Genomic DNA, 20,029 nt, shown 5'->3' with positions numbered 1-20,029 from the left:
TATAAGCAGTGCTTTAAAGGGCCTTATTTTAGAAACAACATATGAGCATGTTTATGGTTTCATCACATTGTCACCACATCAAAAGCTTCATAGAAATCCATCTAAAAACATCTCCTTTAGTCTTAACCAGTATGGCCAGCTAGATGACCTTCAGACTCATCCATTGTTGATTGTATGGCTTATTCTCAATTTCAATATCAGCTGGCAGATCGAGCACGTCTCGCTGTCAGTATTTTCTATTAGTAGTCACTAAACATTTGCATAAAGTTGAACTCTGCTAATCTCTCTGGCATCTTCAACGGTCTCTGTCACTAACGTCACCTCTCATTCAAAATAAATGACTTCTAGTTGCCTTGTTGCCTCAGTGTGAACATGTAAGGCATGTGGCATGCAAGGAAAATGCATTTTTGTCTCGTTTATACAGTTCACTGTCAGGCTACTATGATCAGGTATTGCCTCAAGCGAAACACAAAAACACTCAGCACTTTGTCCTAATCCTTTGTGGAACTTGCTGTAATGCCAAAATAAATGCAAAATGCTTTGGATCTGTGTTCCCTAGAGAAGATTGAGTGGGATCAGGTGCATATGATGTGATATATATCTATATTTGTCTTAGTTTCTCAGGGATTTCTCAGAATATGCAGCGATTAGCCAATGCCTGTCACACCTGCTCCAAACACAGTCCTGCAACAGCTTGATTGTTGACTCTCGCGGAATATTTGAACCCAGAAACCTGATTCGACTTATGTTTGGGTGTAATATGAAACTTGACAAGACAGTTAACAATAGGAGGACATTTATGGATGCCGTTCTCCTTTTGTTTTTATTAAATAGATGGATTAGACTGTGTTTGCTGCGATAGGACATCTGCGTTTCACTAAGTGCCCTAGGGTGTAGATTTGTTCAGGAAAGAAGACATTAGTAGAAATATACACTGTTTGTTTGTTTGGGCCTGGGGTATGATTTTTTTTTTTTTTTTTTTTTTTTAGGAGTTCATGTGTGAAATGCTGAAACTCTTTGGTAATTGATAGGATTTTTAGGGATCACCAAGCACATCATTACAGAAACTTAAAATTTTCGACTTTCTACAGCAATTAAAAGTGCTAAATGGCTATTAATTGTTAAATTGTTCATCAGAGATACTAATATATACCTTATATAATGAGAAAAATTAGACTAAAGATGAGGAAACACATGCATTGAATACAATCACAACTGTGGGTGAACTTTTGGGATATTTTTAAAGTATTTTATTTCTAGAACATTCTAGATATCTCTAGCAGGTCAGATATAAACAAGTGTATAAATAGTTTATACTGAATATCAAAAGCTATGTGGAAAAAATATATAATTTCGGGTTCAAGTTTGTTACAGCAAGCCAAAATGTGCAGCTTCAGCTTATGCTCCTAGAGCTCTTTGTCGAGATTTATGTCTAGATAGCATGCTATGTTGCTTGCATACACAAGGTATTCTTATCATATGTTAGATCTTACTGTCCAAGTCAAAGGTTTTTCATTTAACCGCAACCAAACCAGTGTTGCTAGTTCTGTAGAGACTAGATGAGCAATTAGCAAACATTTAAATATGGACAGCTATTTTGGGGGGATTTACAAAATTTTTGTGGCAAAAAATAAAAATTTTGCCTATTTACTAAACTAGTATTCTGATAATAACTTACAAAATTAGTAAATTAAGTTCACCCATAGGTTGTGCTTCATCTGTAGTAAAAGGGAAATTGCTGTATCTATATGAATAATGGGTCCCACTTTATATTAAGTGTCCTTAACTACTAAGTACTTGCATCAAAAAATAAATACAATGTACTTACTGTGTTTATAATGTATTTGAGAACACTTGTGGTGCTCTTGAGTTGGGATAGGGGTTGGGTTATGGACAGGTTTGGTGGTGTGGGTAGGTTTAAGGGTGGGTTAAGCTGTAGTGAATGGTCAGCAGTGTATTTAAAAATGTAATCACAGAAGTTAATTACAGATTTAATTACATACAGGTATTTAATCAAGCATAAGTACACAATAAAATAAATACATGTATTTACACAATAAGTACATTGTAACAAACTTAAAATTAAATCCTGTGTAAGTACATATTAGTTAAGGCCACTTAATATAAAGTGGGACCGACTAATGTGTTGATGTTGTTTCGTTATAAATCTCTGACCTCTTATAATCACACAGGTGCTTGAACCTTAATAATTAAAATGTTAATATTTTTAATTATTATCGCACTTTAAATAACTATTTTCTAAAAAAAAAAAAAATACATTTTAAAATGTGATTTATTAGCATGATTAATTCAGTCTTCTGCTTTACATGACCTTCAGAAATCATTCTAAAAAGTGAAACAGTTACATTAGGACAGCTATAATTAGCTATAATTGGGCGATTTACAATATGTTTATGGCCAATAATACAAAAAAGCCAGGTTCAGCCTATTTACTAAACCAATATTTGGATCATGATTTGCAAAATTTGTCAATTAAGTTCACCCATTAAATGCTGTATCTCTATTGATTTATTTATCACTGATTATAAGTCTATAACCACACATGTCTAGGTGCTTGAACCTTGATAATTGCTGACTGCAGTTTTTTTTTGTTTCATTTACGAGTGTCCCATACTCACAGCATTTAATTGTTAAAAAAAACATTAATATTGTAATTGTTGTTGCACTTTTCAGCATGATTACTTCAGTCTTCAGCATCACATGGGCCATTAGAAATCATTCTAATTTCCTGATTTGCTGTTAAAATTCTAATTTGCTGTTAATATGTCTGTGTACACAGTATTACTGAATGAAAAGTGGGAAGTTAAAAATAACAGTTGGTTTAAAATAGAAATCTTCTGCAGTCGAATATTAGCTTACACTTGCTGAAAAAACAACTCACAAGTAGAGTTACACATTTGGCTGCTCTTCTTTGACATCCACTTTTCTTTTCTTCCCACAGTTTATTGACAGTAATGATGAGAATGACGGATACGTGGACACGGATGAGGAAGTGTCCAATGGTAGAGTGCATCTGCTAAATGGAAGTGGGCCTCCTTATTTCCACAGCTACCTGTACATGAAAAGTGAGCATTTCTTATTATTCAATTTATGCCTACATCTCTGAAACTGAATATAATAATGGTTAGCCTGAATTAAAAGATTAACATGTCACTGCTTCTCATCTTTAAGGTGGGCTGATGATCCCGTGGCGCAGGCGCTGGTGTGTTTTGAAAGACGAGACCTTCATGTGGTTCAGGGCGAAGCAGGACTCTCTTAAGTCAGGCTGGCTCTACAAGAAAGGTGGAGGAATGTCTACTCTGTCCCGGAGGAACTGGAAGATGCGCTGGTTTGTCCTTCGTGACTCCAAACTCATGTATTTCGAGAATGACAGCGAGGAGAAACTGAAGGGAACCATTGACATACGAGCAGCCAAGTAAGAACTACAGATGTTGGGTTTACTGTTTTCAACAGTACATACAAGACCAATTAACAAAGTTCAGATTACATTGTACTGGTTCATTGGTGACATTAGCTGTGTTTCCATCCACATATTTTTATGCACATTTTGCATATGCACATAAAAAATGGTTAATGGAATGCCAAGATGCACATAAATTGAATGTAGGATAAATGTTTTATTTGATAAGAAAAAAAATGCACATAAACTACGATGGAAACCCTTTAAATAAACAAGTTCCAGTATGCCAGTATTCCACCTTTAAATGGAAACATAGCTACTGTTTATTCATTAGTAAATACATGTACTTTCAATAGAGTATTGATAGATTGGTTAGGGTTGATAGAAAAGCTACTTTACACAGCCAAACTATATAATCTTAGCTTTATTTACAATGTCATAACAGTGTAATTACAATGTAACAACAAAGTAGTTACATCCAAGATAATAGTTTATTACATATCACATGTATACTGTGCATATGTATATAGCTATATAACACAAATTCATAAAATATATAAAAAGAAACATTTACAATACTATCAATGTTATTACAATGTTATTACATAGTAATTCTAATGTAACTACATAGTAATTACATATGTATTGCATATATTTACACAATACATAATTATATACATAAATACTGTACATGAAATACACAAAGAAACATTTAAGTTATAAATATTATCTTGGATGTAAATACAATGTACAAGCAATGTAATTACAATGTAATGAAATATTAATAAAGCTTGTGATTACATTTGTACTGTGTATATTTACGTATACAACTATAAGTAACCAAATACTATACATGCAACATACAAAGAAACATTTATATTTATAAATATTATTTTGGATGTAACTACAATGTTATTACAATGTATAAACATAGTAGTTACAATGTAATGACACAGTAATTGCACAATAACAGTTTGTAATTACGTATTACGTCTCAGATGTAATTACAATGTTATAACAATGTACTTACAAGTTCAATACATCCAAAATAAAAGTTTGTAATATATCTTGAATAATGTTAGAAAACAGCAGCCATCGACTTGGGTTATATTTTTACTATGTACTATGTATGTCAATGGCTGCTGGTTTTCTAACATTCTTTGTGTTCAACAGAAGTGTATGAAGGCAAGGAAAGCCCAGACAGCAGCTGAAATCTCCCAGTAGTTATTCAGCCCTTCCTCATTCTAAATTAATATTAGCTGTTTCAGTCCAACATCTTAATTAGCAGGATGATGAAGATCTTTCAGCAAGACAATGTTCCAAAGCTCTCAAATGATCAAGCTGTAAATCAAGAAAATCAAGCTGTAGAATGGCCCAAACAATCACCTGACTACTTTTTTTCCCTGCTGTATACTAATACCCTAAAAAGATTTTGGTTTCATGCAGTTTCCTGTAGTCCGTGGTATGTCTTTAAAAAATAAAATGTTACCACTGTTTCCATATTTTGGTTTACATTCGTCCTCGAAACATTCAAATACTGATGGTCTGTGATGATTCACACAGGGAAATTGTGGATAACCATGAGAAGGAAAATGCACTGAATATTGTAACTGAAGACAGGACCTACCAGATCTATGCAGAATCTCCTGAGGATGCTAGGTAAGGTGCAAGTCTGCGTGTATTTTAGTGCTGTTGTGAGTTTATTCAATGTAGTTGACCTTCATAAATTGCGCCCTCTTGTGGTGGCTTATGTAACTTTTTTGTTGATTAATACATTAACATAATTTAATAAGGTCTGATATTTCATAACTCAATTGTTCATTAAAGGAATAAGTTCACCCAAATCATTTACTCACTCTTGATTTGACTCAGATGTTATTCTGTCTGTTAAATGCAAAAGATAATCTGATGAAAGCTGGAAATCCGTAACCATTAACTTCCTTACTCTTTGTTTTTCCTACTATGAATGTCAATAGTTTCTTTAAAATAGCTTTTTTGAGGTCCAGTATATAAAAGGGTGACTATTTTGGGTGAACTATACCTTTAATAAATGAACCGGGTCTGATATTTCCTGTCCTTGATGTTTGTATTGCAGTGGCTGGTTCAATGTGTTGAGCCGTGTTCACAGCGCCACTCCAGACCAGCTTCTGCAGATGCAGCATGAGCAGGCCAACCCTAAAAATGCAGTCGTAAGTGTTCAAACTAGCTGTAGAAATCACTTTCAACAAACTTTTGCATTTTTACATGACATTTTTATGTAATGTTTAACCTTAGGGAACACTGGATGTTGGGCTTATCGACTCTGTATGTGCCTCTGACAACCCAGACAGGTAATACATTACATCAGGAATGTTAAAGGAACACTTGACCCAGAATTGAAATGTCATCATTTACTTGCTACACACTTTTTCAAACATGTTTAGGTTTCTTTCTTTTGTCGAACACAACGGAAGACATTTAATTTGGAGAATTTTGGAAACAAAAATTCTCATCCACAGTAGGAACAAAAAAATATGATTGTACTATTTTTCAACATTCTTCAGAAAATTGAGTTCAACGGAGGAAAGAAATTAATAAACATTTAGAACGCCTCTAGTAGAGTGTGTTGTGACTATCCTTAATCAAAATTTCATATTAGTCACATCTTGGATCTGCTGAGGGGTTTAGCGGCTTCCTTAGAGATAGTAAATGGAACGACAAGTTTTCATTTGTTGCTGTTTATTATAGAGCTGATTTGATCCTAAAACTGATATTATATGAACAAAATCAGAAACTTTGGCCACCAAACACTGAAAGTAAGATCTAAAGACCATGTGCTCTCAGCAGGCCCTTCTCCAGTCTGCCACACCCAGGCCTTTTATGCTTCCTCTGGCCCAATGCAGAAATGTTTATTTTTGTGTGAACTTCAAGCATTATTTTAGAAACATAACATTTCAAATATGTTATACTATTTATAACACTTTATGGTAAGGTCTCATTTGTAAAGCTCTCTTTACAAGGTCTCATTTTTAGCATTAGTTAATGGATGAAGTAATATTTAAGTTTATGTTTTACCAGCCTGATCTCACGAAAAAAACATAAGTATTTTACGTTTAGTAAGTTTAGTGGCTAATTCATACGAATTCGTACAAGTTCAGTTGTACAAAATTGTACGATTTTAAAAGGAGGCCTGGCACCTAACCCCACTCCTAAACCCAATCATCATTGGGAGATGAGCAAATCGTACTAAACTGTACGAATTAGATCTTACGAATTCATACAAATTAGCAACTAAATCACAAAGTTACCAATTGCCGTGAGATTTTGTTGATTTTACAGCATTCATTAACTGTTATGCTGTGCACAAATTACACAATACCATCCAAATTATTTTAGAATCTATTTGACACTCTATAGGGTGACATGTTGATTCATGAACAACAATAAACACAAGAATTGATCATTATTTTCTCGTATACTGTGTTGGGGATGACTACCAATCATCTGGTGTGCGCCACATCATTCTGACCAATTTTTTTGGTCCTCTACTATGATGCGACACATTCGTGACACTGATTAATAAGAGATCAGATGCTAATTTTTTAACTTTTCTGACATCAAAACATTAGCATTAACAATGTTTAAGAATTATGTTTTGTTAACGTTCATATTGTTAATGTCCTCTATGCTTTGTGCATTGAATTTCAGATAAATAGCTACATTTATTAGTTCCATCAAAACACATGGGAACAATGTCTTTTGTTTTGATACTCTGTGATTTAATGATTGCGCAGTGCTGTACTCACAACATTTGTTTTCTTTAAGGCCAAACTCATTTGTCATAATCACTGCTAATCGTGTGATACATTGCAACACTGACACGCCGGAGGAAATGCACCACTGGATCGGCCTCCTGCAGAAGCCTAAAGGAGACTCCAGAATAGACGGCCAGGAGTTCATAGTGAGAGGTGAGTCAGTCATATAAAGATGTACTTACTGCATCATTTTCAAGCATTCTAAAAACGATTATTTATGGTACTGTTTAAAAGTTTGGGATCAATATTTTTGTTTGATAAAGAATAGATGCTTTGATTCAGCATTGATGCATTTAATTAATCAAAAGTGATAGCAAAGACATTTTAATGCTGCACAATATTTATTTGGGCAAAGCGGTGGCGCAGTGGGTAGCACGTTCGCCTCACAGCAACGTCTGAGTCAGTTGGCATTTCTGTGTGGAGTTTGCATGTTCTTCCTTTTTTCACGTGGGTTTCCTCTGGGTACTCCGGTTTCCCCCACAAGTCCAAAGACATCTGGTACAGATGAATTTGGTATGCTAAAATTGATCGATATGAGTGTGAGGGTGTATGTGATTCCCAGTGATGGGTTGCAGCTGGAAGGGCATTCGCTGCATATAACATACTAAATTATTAACATTTGACTGATATCTGAAAGATTTACAATGAAAACTGGAGTAATTGTGATGACAATTCAGCTTTGAGTAACATAAATAAAATGCATTTTAAACTTTATTTGAACAGTTTTTTGAAATGTACAAAAGTATTGTTTTTACACTGCAAAAAAAAAAAACTTTTTTACTCTTGTTATTTTGCTTACCCTGTTGACATTACTTTAAAAACTCTCTTTTATTTCTTAAAACACACCTATTATTTCTTAAAACAAAAAAGTTTTCCTTGTCTAGAAAACGTTTCTTGATTTAATAATTTTTAGATTGCACTAGAAGCAAGACAAAAAAATCAACTAACAAACAAAAGATATTCAAAGATTAGTGTATCCGCCGATTCAAATGTTGTCAGTGGTTATCAGCTGATAGATTTGGGCCAGTAGGAGCCTTCTGCACCTACTAGTAGACTCCAAATGCTGTTATCAGTTATCATTCAACCATTAACATGGTTAATCAGCTGTAGATCACATATGGCTGCAGCCAGAAGTTAACGAGAATTATTTATTCTAATTATTAAATTTCCATTAATTGTATTTTATTAAGGTCTACCCTTACCCCAACACTAAACCCAACCGTCACAGTAATGTAAAAACAGATCTGGAGTCTTCTCTATTAGTATAGCTGATTAACCTTTGTGGATGGATGAGGCGCAGAAGGCCCCTACTGGCCCATATCTATCAGCTGATAACCACTGATAACACCCATTCAATCGAGTAATAACATTTAAAGCAAGTGAGTGTGTACTGTACGTTTGCATATAAGAGGTCCTTAAACAATTAATCTCTTTTGGTTTTTTATGGTTTCATCATGGATTGAGAACGCCCTTTTGACCCTTGTCCATTTTTAAAAAGAAAACCTAATATATTAATATTGACTATTAATTAAATCAGCATTTGAATATTGTTATGTATACTAAAATGCACACAGGAGAAGTTTCTTTGTATATATTCTTAATTGATTATCCTTTCTATGTCCTTCAACCAGGCTGGCTGCATAAAGAGATGAAGTCCAGTGGGAAGAGCACATCTCTTAAGCTGAAGAAACGCTGGTTTGTTCTGACCAACAACTCACTGGATTATTATAAATCATCAGAGCGCAGTGCGTCCAAACTGGGAACACTGGTGCTCAACAGCCTTTGCTCGGTTGTTCAGCCTGATGAGAAAGTCTACAAGGAGACAGGTGAGTCATTCTATTTTGAGGAAGAACAAGGTTTGGTCCCACTTTATATTTGGTGGCCCTAACTATTATATACATACATTTAAAAAGAAATATAATGTTCTTACAGTGTTAATAGTGTATTGCAGAACACTTCTGGTGCTTTGAGGTGGGATACAGGTAGGGTTAAGGACAGTTATGTTGGTAACGGTTGGTTTAAGAGTAGGTTAAAGATAGTCAACGATGTAATTACATGCAGGTATTTAATCTACCATAAGTACAATTTTAAAACACAATAAATACATTGTAACAAACTATTAATTGCAATTTAAGCACATAATAGTTAAAGCCACCTAATATCAAGTGGGACCCAAGGTTTTTTAGTGAAACAATGGACAGTTTTCAAAGCCTCTGCTTCACCACAGGTTACTGGAACATAATAGTTCATGGAAGAAAGCATTCTTACCGTCTCTACACCAAACTACTGAACGAAGCCATGAGGTGGGCTTCAGCCATTCAGGTGGCCATTGACAACAAAGTTCCCATTGAAACACCGACCCAGCAACTCATCCGAGATATCAAGGTGTGTTTACTATACAGTGTCTAATCACATTTATGGTCCCGTGTGGAGGAAGGTTTTTCATCATCTTGATAATCATGTTTCAGTTGTTGAAGCCGATACCGCTTGAGCCCCGGCAGTCCCTCAGAGTCAAAAACTGTAGTGTTAAGTGAGGTACATTGATGAGTGCTCTGTGTGCTGTTTTCTCTTCCTTTTTTCATTTCATTCTGGGTTCGTTTCATTATATCTGGGTGCTTCAGTTCTACATTTGCGGTGTGTTTTCCTGGAGTGATTAAGAACTGTTCAGTTGCATCATTTTTATTACGAAGAATACCAAAATTCTTCTGGGTTTGGAATAACATGAAGATAAAAAAAAACAATGACAGTCTTTTTCAAGCACAAGGCTCATTGGAAATATATGCTTCAGCATATTCTTTGTGAAACCACAAACACTTACTTTATCATAAGGTAAAATGACTAGGTTAAATGAATGCTACACTACCACTTTTGTTCATTTTTACACAAATGGTAGTTTCCAAAATCATATTATCGAAGAACAAAGAATTATTATCATGAATTTTTTGCAACCCAGGTTCATTCTGAAAACGTAGTCCCGTGGACGTTTCTGGAGAACGCGAAACACGTCCCGGGAGGTACATATTTTTGCAGTTTTTTTTTTCTGCAAATCCGTGAGAGGCCGCTGTGTGCGCTTTTTCGTATCTCGAATGTATCTCTTCTCGCAGAAACCCACCAGAGGCCGCTGTCTGACTGACTGAATGATTGACTGTGCGACCGGCCAGTCGGCTGACCCACCCTCCTCCTTCCCTAAACCAAACCAATTTTACCGATTGACCCGCCCACCCGCTCACTTCCCCTTAACCCGAGCAACAATTTAGAAAAGCCGTCTAAGAAAAAAAAAGCCCTCGTCTGATTTTTTTACCACGTTTTCGGATTTCACTGAGTTCTCACCCTGTTATGAACTCGTTCACTTTATTTTTTGGATTCTGTTTTTGTCTTACCTGATTTCTATGACTGCTCTTCCCTGGACTCAATCCCGGTCGCCGTGGTCAGCTCCTCCTCTCTGCATCTGAAGTCTGCCGACGTATACGATGAGCTGACTGGACAAACTGGTTGTGGGGGGAAAGCCCTCCCCATGGAGGTAAGCGGTCAGCGGGTAAGCGGGAAAGGGAACAGCGTCATACCGCCCCTTTAGCGTTCGCTTAAAAAAAATGAAATGAAGCCATACGGACCTCCCGGGATGTATTTCGCGGTCTCCAGAAACATCCTAGGGACTATGTTTTCAGAATGAGCCTGGGTTGATTTTTTTGTACAACACCAAATAAATACCAAAAATTGTGTACTTTGTAATGGAATGTGTTTGCCTCCCATTTCATATAATCAACCTTTCTGGCATAGTGATTTTGGTCAATAGCTCACTTTGTATGGTATTGTGTTTTGATGAAGAGTACTTGAGTCTGGTGAAGCAAAGTTCCACAAAACAGATAAAAGCACTTTACTCTTACGTTTGATTTTGAAAGCTCTATTGGTTGGGTTTAGGTCAGTGGTTCACTGTGACATCTGTATGACAAGCCCCTCCATCATGTGGTTGTGTAAAAGGAGAATGTGTATCTCAAACATACAACAAACGAACCCTAAGTATCATATTTGGGTTAGCAAAAATGTAATTTTGCAGAGTAGAATTTGTCATCTGAAAAATGCAATAAAACTTACCTGGAGCAAAGTTTCTCAAAAGTGTAGGCAGAAGTTCATTAGTCCAATGAGCCTGCCCAGTTGCACAGGGTTAGGGTCTAACTATAACCATGGTCTTTAAACACATGTCATGGCTTTCTTAAAATCAATCTGATGTTGTGTTTTGAGAGTATTTGGGACAGCATATAAAGGTTTTCCCTTCTAAAATTAGGGGTCATTAGCAGCAGCTCATTTGCATTCAACGTGGCACAGAAAAACGTGATTTTGCTTCCACTCTACAGCCTGCTATAATCATTTATATGGGGTATTTTTAACTTTTTGACAGGTGTCCAAGACACATTCAGGACACCTATAAAGAGACTTATTTTGCCAAAAAAAAAAAAAAAGCATAATAAATCAAAAACTCCTTTTAAGGGAAGAATGCTTGTAAGCAAAGGTCTAATCAAGTAAAAATTAAATTGTATTGCGCTATATAAATGTAAAGTGAAAAGCATTCATTTTATTGTTAAACTTGTAAGTGAGGAAACAATGTTGAGAAAAATCCTGATTCTGATTCTGCATTCATCAGGGGTATGTATCCCAAAACCATTGTTAGCCAACTAAGGTCGCAAGTTCTGTCGTTACAAATATAGTTTGTTTATTTGCTGTTTCCCAAATCCATCGTTCAAACGAACAGTTGCAAACTCTTTGCAAACTTGTGCACTTGCAACTACACCTCTGAAGCTGTGGTTAGAAACATGGCTGTGTGGTTGTTCCTGGCTGTGTTCTATTCCCAGTTACTCCCCCTATTTAGAATGTTCCAACATTTAAACTTGGAATGATTTAAAATAAAAAAAGCATTAAAGGCATCATTCTTAGTTGTAATTTGCTTTCAAAGTATTTTACAGTTCTGTTTTAGCGTACTTCATGTTTACAATTACACTCCCTTCGCAGTGCACTTTGAAAACATTGATGTCATTTTGAACACAACCTCATGATGAAAGCTATAGGTGACCTGTTATTTAAAAGTGGAATTTATGTTACGTCTCCAAAGCTTGTGAAAACGAAAAAAACATAGCATACGCTAATGTTTTTAATTTATTCATGTATTAAAGGTTATTTATTAAATATCTATATGACATGGGCCTGTTGGTTAGAACATTTCTGCAGTGGTTTGCATGTGTGAACCTGTAAAAGTAGACTTTTAAAATAAATACAATTCAAATAGATAAACAATAACCTATTTTAATAATAATAATTATTATTATTTATATTATTAATATTATTATTAAAGTAGGACTTTTTTCATTGCCTAATAAATATAAAATTTCATTTTTAAATAAATTGCCTCAATATTTATTTATTTATTTATTTATATGATTTATATATGATATTAAAATACGCGTTAGCTTTTGTAAGTGATTTTATGTTTATTTAGAATAGAATATGTAATGTTCTCAATAATATTAGCAAAGGAAACACAGGCCCTATATGTGCCATTTACTTATATTTCAGTTAATATGGAAAGCGAGTGCATGTTTTTATCAAAACTAATATTGAATTTTTTTTAAATGCGTGTTTGTGTAAAACAACATAATTTGCACAAAGAAATTATAGGGTTTTTCTCTATAACAGTTGTTACTCCACCCTGTAAAGAGCTTTGGAAAACACTCGTCAATACATCGTTCTTTTCTCAAACAAAGCATCGTACTATGATAGTTCAGCTGCAATTTACGTTGTTGTTTGGGAAACGCACCCCTGGATAGTTGAGGGTTAATCAGCTAGTAAAGAAAAAGGCGATAAATGGGTCAAGGAGGTATTTTATTCTCTTAGTTTCTCAGGCATTACTTTTTCATGCAATGTAAAAACATCAAAGCTTGTTTTTTGGTCTTTATTTGTGTGCTGTGTTTCCTCTCCAGAGATCGGTGGATGTGTATTGTGCTACTGTATGTGAGTGTATAAATGCCCTAATGCAGTGATTGTTTTGGTGGTTGTGCAGGAGAGCAGTCTGAATGTGGAGGCTGTGGAGCAGATGTACTGGAGGAACCCCATCCTGAGATACACACAGCACCCGCTGCACTCGCCCCTGCTGCCCCTGCCATACGGAGAAGTCAACATCAACTGTGAGCCTCCATTTTACCCTCATCTGCTCCCATGTTTGCTCTTTAATGAGTGTTAAACGTTATTGGTTAAACACAGTCAGTGTTCTTGCTGTAAGTTCAAAGTTATAACTAAGCTATAGACAAAGATAAAGCATATATGATAATTATAATTAATTTAGCAAGTGAGATAATCATCATCATCATGTATACACAACCAGGTCCATGATGACCCAATCAAACATGTTTAGCATTTAATTAATTGAAGTATGTATTATTTTAACAACATACAATTGAAATGTTCACTGTTTTTTTATTCGTATTTAAGTTGTTGGATTGGGATTGGTGGAGTGATGAATTTCATCTTTTTCTCCATCTGTCTCTTCTCCCTGTCCTGCTTCCTGCAGTGCAAAAAGAGAAAGGCTACACCAGCCTGCAGGATGAGGCAGTCAAGATCTTCAACTCATTACAAGAGATGGAAGCCGTGTCTGATCCGATGCCCATTATTCAAGGCATCCTACAGACCTGTCAAGATCTGCGGGCGCTCAGAGATGAAGTCTACTGTCAGCTGATCAAACAGACCAATCACGTGCCTCAGCCCAACAGCCCTGCCAACCGCGCACACTGGCATCTGCTCACCTGTATGAGCTGCACCTTCCTGCCCAGCCGCGGCATCCTCAGATACCTCAGATTCCACCTCAAAAGGTGCCCTTTTACTACTTGAAAATTCATATGCTTGTTAAATAAAGATTTTCTGGTGCATCCGCTTTCAAACATAACAATGGGGATGTTAGTTACACATCCTGGCTTTGTCATGGGTGGATGAAAACTGTAAATGACAAAGGCTGTTTCTCAACTGCAAGATTGCAGAGAATGTACTTGTGTTCTTGTGGAGACCATTCTTGCCAGGTTACCTCTGGAAAATGAACTCGTGAGGCTGCGAAAACACAGAACGTGTCCTCTGAGGAATAAGATGCTGCGTTCTTTCTGATGGTCACGTGACCTGCATGCGTTTTTAATGGAGAGTTATTTAAACATTACAGCATCCATACAATGCTTTGTTGTCATTTTTTTCATTTTCAATATATGTAACATGCATAAAAACCTTACAAATACACGTTGCACAATACAAATGAAACAATAATATACAAATTTGAGCAAATATACACCCTTAATGTGATTATGTCTTTATTAAGATTTTCTTTCGGTTTACTTTAACCGTCTCATTTAGGGAAACCCCTGAGATAAATAAATGCTGCGCTTCCCACCTTCTTTTTTGCAATGACTTCTGGGACTTCTTGAGCAAGTTTTGCTCTCAAGTCTGCATCAGTGCATCCTCGACATTAAGAACACATCCATATTAAGAAAGCATCCACTTTCACGTGTCCTCTGTTCTTGCAGTCTTGAGTTTTGAATTAAACTTTGGCGGGTAATCATGACATTAGACAAGAACAGTAGGACGCAAGAACGAAAAAGCATGCATTTTGAGAAACAGCGAGAATAAAAGTCAGGATAAAGCATTGAGTTTGCTAATGACATTCTAAGCAACAGTATTGTAGGATTAATCATATAGCATTTTTTTATTTATTTTATTTTTAAATTGTATTTATTTGAGTTTTATTCATTTCTTAAAATTCCAGTGCTCAAACCTTTATGAATTTCTTTATTCTGTTAAACACACACACACACACAAAAAACTATATTTTGTAGAAATCTGAAAACCATTGACTTTCATCGTAGGAAAAACTGCTATGAAAATGATCAAGTAAATGATGAGTAGATGATCACAGAATTTGAATTTTTGGGTGAATTATGCCTTTAATTTTTAACAATAACTAATAGATCTTAAAAGTTGTTAATCAATTTATCCCATTAATCTTGCATTATTTTAAGCTATTTTTAAAACAGTCATATTTAAAGCGTAATTTGTACAGGAAAAACAAATTTTCCCATGATGCTGTGCACAACAAAGTAAAGCAACAAGCGAAGTTCACTTCCGTACACTCTCAACAACCCTATGTTCACCAAAAATGTTTTTATATAATTGTTTTTTTAGAGACAACTAAAATATTAAATAAATAGTTTTATATTTGGTCTTAATTTTTAATGTTAGTGTGCATTGCTTCATGAGATTAAAGTTATTTACCTCATTATGTTTTTTTTTTCTATTTCATAACCATATATACCCCATAAAATGGGTTGTGGCTTCCCCTGCGTAAAAACTTGCTGGTTAAGTTGGCGGCTCATTCCGCTGTGACCCCGGATTAAAAAAAGACTAAGCCTATATATATATATATATATACAACTTTTATTTATAGTAGCAGTATAGTATACAGCAGAATGATTTCACTTAAGAGAATGTACATTTCCCATTGCCAAACTTTTTTCTTTTTTACAAACTATAAAGTAACAGAACACAATAAAAAACAAATGTTGTATAAAATTAAGTATATAAAAAATAACATTAACAATTAAATGGTAGCATAATATCAATAACTAAATATACATAGGTTAGAGAGGGTTGAATCTTTATTTATTCTTTCAACTTTAGTTATTATCAGCTGAAAATTCCTAATCTAAAGAGAAAATAAGAGGGGGAGTGCAATGGGCCATCATTAATGATAATTTTAAACAAATATTACATTTTTAACGTGATAAATATATCTTAATTTTAACTTCATTTCATAGTTTTAGCTAACAACACTGATTCTGAGCACAGATAATTTTGCATTTGATAACATTAATATTTTTGTTCTCATTCGTTTTTAGGATAAAGGAGTTGTTCCCTGGAGCAGAAATTGAGATGTTCGCTGTGTTCATTGGTGATTCACTGAAGAAGACAAAAGCACGGGAGTTTGTGCCTTCACAAGAGGAGATCATCGCCCTCCTGAACAGACGTGAGATGACAACCACTGTTTACTGCCACGGTGGAGGATCCTGCAAGATTTCAATCAACTCTCACACTACAGCAGGAGAGGTGACTAACAAAATCTAATCCACAGCTTAACTCAAAACATACAATGATGAAAGAGTTTTAAAAGAATACTCCACTTTTTTTGGAAATAGTCTCATTTTACAGCCCCCATCCCATAGTTTTAACAGTTAAGTTGTACCATTTTTTAATCCATTCAGCCGATCTACCTATTTGAGGTAGGCACGGTTAGCTTAGCTAAGCTTAGCATAGATCACTGAATCAGATTAGACCATTAGCATGTTGTTCAAAAATTTTAAAAAAAAAGTTGACTCTCCTCTATTTACTAGAGTAGTAATCAAGGAACATTGATGCAGTACCGTGGCTGCAGCAGGCAAAATATTATGCAGGGCTATTTTCTAGTTGCCTAGCTAGGGAGAATTTTCAGGTGCTGCGAAATGACATTTTCTTTCAGTCTTAGAACATGATGCAACAACTGAAGAGTGAAGATTTAAATAAGAAAATGATCACAACCTCCTTTTTTTTGGAGTGAGATGCTAATGGTTTAATTCAATGATTTATGCTAAGTGCTCCCAGCAGACCTGGAGATCAGCTGAATGGAGTCAATAATGGTAAAACTCGACTGTTTAACTATATGTGACCTGTAAAATAAGCTAATTCCAAAAAAAAAAAAAAAAAGTTTCATTAAGAGAGAAAACACATATTAGCTAACTCAGAATTGCATAATTTTGCAGACAAATGAAATCATTAAAGTAACTGCATTCATTTATACAATTATAACACACATTTAAGGGGGAAATGTGATCTACAGAGAACAGAAACCCCTGTGGATCAACAAATCTTGACTAGATGGCTCATGCAAAAATGTTTTATCTCATTTTTTTTGTGTAGGTGGTAGAGAAACTAATCCGAGGCTTGGCTATGGAGGACAGCAGGAACATGTTTGCTTTGTTCGAGCATAACAATACCATCGACCGTGCCGTGGAGAGCAGGGTGATTGTGGCAGATGTGCTGGCTAAGTTCGAGAGGTAAAATTTCACCAAGCTGCATCTATTCACTCACAGAAAGTGCATGTGTTGTTATTAAAGGAATAATGCACCAATAATTAACTGCACACAGAAATAAATGTTTTTCATTGTGATTGTTTTTAGGCTGACAGGAAGTGAGCTGGAGGAAGACGGCCCATGGAAGTTGTACTTCAAACTGTATTGTTTCTTGGATGTGGAGAGCATGCCCAAGGAAGGAGTGGAGTTTGTCTTCATGTTTGAGCAGGTCAGTAATTTAATTCAGTTAGTTATACTTGGAGAATCTAGACGTTGTGTTTCATATTCATCCCTTTATTTGAAATACAATTAAAAAGCTTTAGTTAGCTATTACAAGACTGGATTCTGAGTAAAGAATAATTTTCAATGTTTTAACAGACTTTTGTAATACTATTTGTTGCACTCTTGCTTAACTTGTCTGAGTTCCATATGGATTTGCATTAAACTCATTTGTATACTGACAGTCTTTAGAAGCTTAGCTAAACCATGCTAACAATGCTCACATTTCAACTTTGTACTATTTACTTCACCTTTGTACTCCAAATTAGACCATACAGATGTATAATCCGTGGAAAAACGCATATCTTTCAGATTTTAGAGAAAGTAAAGTGTAATTCTTGTTCTCCTTAATCTTTCCAGGCTCATGAAAGTTTAATAAGCGGTCATTTCCCTGCGCATGAGGACACCCTCCAGCACCTTGCTGCTTTACGTCTGCAGTACCTGTATGGGGATGTGTCACGGGTCAACTGGAGCTTGGACAGCATCTACCCCACTGGTTGTCTGCGCAGCCGCATACTTCAATTCACCAAAGTAGGAGGTGCAGCTGGATCGGGACAAACCCTAGAAAGGAGGAGGACGAGCTTCCTGGATGGCACTCTGAGGCGGGGGCTGAAGACCGGCACCATGAAGAAGCAGCGCAGTATGCAGGAGGAACAAATGCTGGAAATGTGGATCAAGGAAGAGACTTCAGCCACCAGAGCCAGTATTATGGAAAAATGGAGTCGGCTGCATGGCCTGGATCAGCATCAAGCCATGGTCAAATACATGAACATCATCAAAGAGTGGCCTGGGTATGGGTCAACGCTGTTTGATGTAGAGGTAAGCATTGTAGATAAAATATTAGAATATGTGGGGGTTCTACTTAACGCTCAAAAAAGGCCAAAAGTGCCATAACATTTAGCATTAGAGTGTGTTTTAAATATACAAATAGTATCCAGATAACTCCTGTAGTCTCACGAGGTTTGCTAGTGTTTGATACAAAAAAATTTGACACTAGAGATGCCAGTTTGAATCCTGATCTTAAGTGAAGAGAGTAGAACTGGAGGGTTTACACTGGTGCCGTGACCCAGATCAGTGAGGTTTAGATGGGTGAGTGTAAAGAAGGCAAACTTTTAATGGCTGTGCTGTAGCATGAAATTAGCTCATTTTATGAATATTAATAATCAACAATAACGGTTTATTCTTAATTATTAATATTCCGGCTTAAGCTTCAGTCAGTTTGGTCAAACAAACATATGATTGTAAATGATCATGCTCGCGCGACCGAGCGGATTCCCAGATTATGAATATTAATTATCAACAATAACGAATTATTATTAATCATTAATATTCCGGATCAATTTATTGTCAATTTGACCAAACGAACACAAGCAGAGCCGCCGCTCTTCCGAGCGGACACTGTAATCTATTCATTTAGAAAAAGGGAATTTAATTGCTACTTCTTGTGAAGTAGATTAATCATTCAAAAGTTTTAAACAACTTATAATAGCTAGGCAGGGGAATCTGTATTTCAGTGACATTTTCTCGTGAGGCAAACAATACAATTCATTTGATTATAATGGAATTTATTGACTAGTCAGACGTAACGAACAAACAAACGCACAAACATACATTTAACACAGAACAAAGGTAAACCACGCGGAGATATCGGGTCTATAGAACGTGTAACAACAAAGAGAAATAGTAAAGCGAGGAGATAGAGATTTCAGATAAAAGAGTGACAAAACTTTCAGTTCCACCCGCACCATTAAGGACCACCAAGGTTATAAAAAACACCTTTTTGATAAAAAGGGGCACAGCTTAATCGCATAACTAAAATCACCTGGTTTTTCATGTCTGGAGGTCTCTCTTATGCGTCTCTCTTCCGTCGTGATGAAACTACTCTTGATGTCCTTTGATGCGTGGAGTTTGTAATGCAGTTCGGACGAACACGATCGCAAACTTTAAACTGAATTTACTTTACCGGAAAATAAAGAAAGCGTGGCGGGAAAAAGTCCATGCGGCTTAGAAAGCCACGTGTGGCCCGAGGGCCACCGTCAATGATGTTCCTTTTTGGGAAGTTCTCTTTCTGCCCAGATGTTTGGGGGAAAGTGTGCTTATACCTGCGGGTCACGTGACAACCCGTACAGCATTCTGACCAATGATTTCAGGGGAAAGTTTGCGCGCGAACCTTCCTTTGTCTCTGGGCTGCGCGTATGCAAATTTGAGCGCTCGCCTAAAGCATGCGGACAGGCATTTAATACAGGGCTTTAAAGAATAAAACAATGCGAGTTATGGTCTCGATCTATGCATCATGTGTTAAAAAATGTCGAGGGCATTCTATTGACACCAAACACTCTACAAGTACATCACATAGTTCCCATATCCTTACATCCTTGATGCTTTTAAAAAGGCCTGCAAGCGTGAAGGTG

At 35.9% G+C, this 20,029-nt stretch overlaps 1 protein-coding gene across 4 annotated transcripts in view; it reads left to right on the top strand.

Annotated features, from left to right (window-relative positions):
- The window catches only part of myo10l3 (myosin X, like 3), a 151,009-nt gene that overhangs the window by 126,592 nt on the left and 4,388 nt on the right, over positions 1-20,029 (top strand). For 3 of the 4 annotated variants that reach the window (XM_017357764.3, XM_009304521.4, XM_009304520.4), the window contains 14 exons: positions 2,963-3,086; positions 3,193-3,436; positions 4,985-5,080; positions 5,517-5,610; positions 5,696-5,751; positions 7,226-7,368; positions 8,847-9,041; positions 9,443-9,600; positions 13,265-13,388; positions 13,772-14,069; positions 16,134-16,341; positions 17,188-17,324; positions 17,448-17,568; positions 17,979-18,437. In XM_017357764.3, coding sequence (XP_017213253.1) covers positions 2,963-3,086; positions 3,193-3,436; positions 4,985-5,080; positions 5,517-5,610; positions 5,696-5,751; positions 7,226-7,368; positions 8,847-9,041; positions 9,443-9,600; positions 13,265-13,388; positions 13,772-14,069; positions 16,134-16,341; positions 17,188-17,324; positions 17,448-17,568; positions 17,979-18,437 — 2,457 coding nt within the window. Of the gene's footprint in view, positions 1-2,962; positions 3,087-3,192; positions 3,437-4,984; positions 5,081-5,516; positions 5,611-5,695; positions 5,752-7,225; positions 7,369-8,846; positions 9,042-9,442; positions 9,601-13,264; positions 13,389-13,771; positions 14,070-16,133; positions 16,342-17,187; positions 17,325-17,447; positions 17,569-17,978; positions 18,438-18,712; positions 18,764-20,029 lie in introns of those variants that run through there. The other variant, XM_068223556.1, reaches the window with a different exon arrangement.

The sequence above is a fragment of the Danio rerio genome, chromosome 9 (assembly GCF_049306965.1).
Source record: "Danio rerio strain Tuebingen ecotype United States chromosome 9, GRCz12tu, whole genome shotgun sequence".
NCBI classification, from domain to species: Eukaryota; Metazoa; Chordata; class Actinopteri; order Cypriniformes; family Danionidae; genus Danio; species Danio rerio.
The sequence above is the reverse complement of the archived record's forward strand: the minus strand, read 5'-3'. Positions and strand labels throughout refer to the sequence as shown.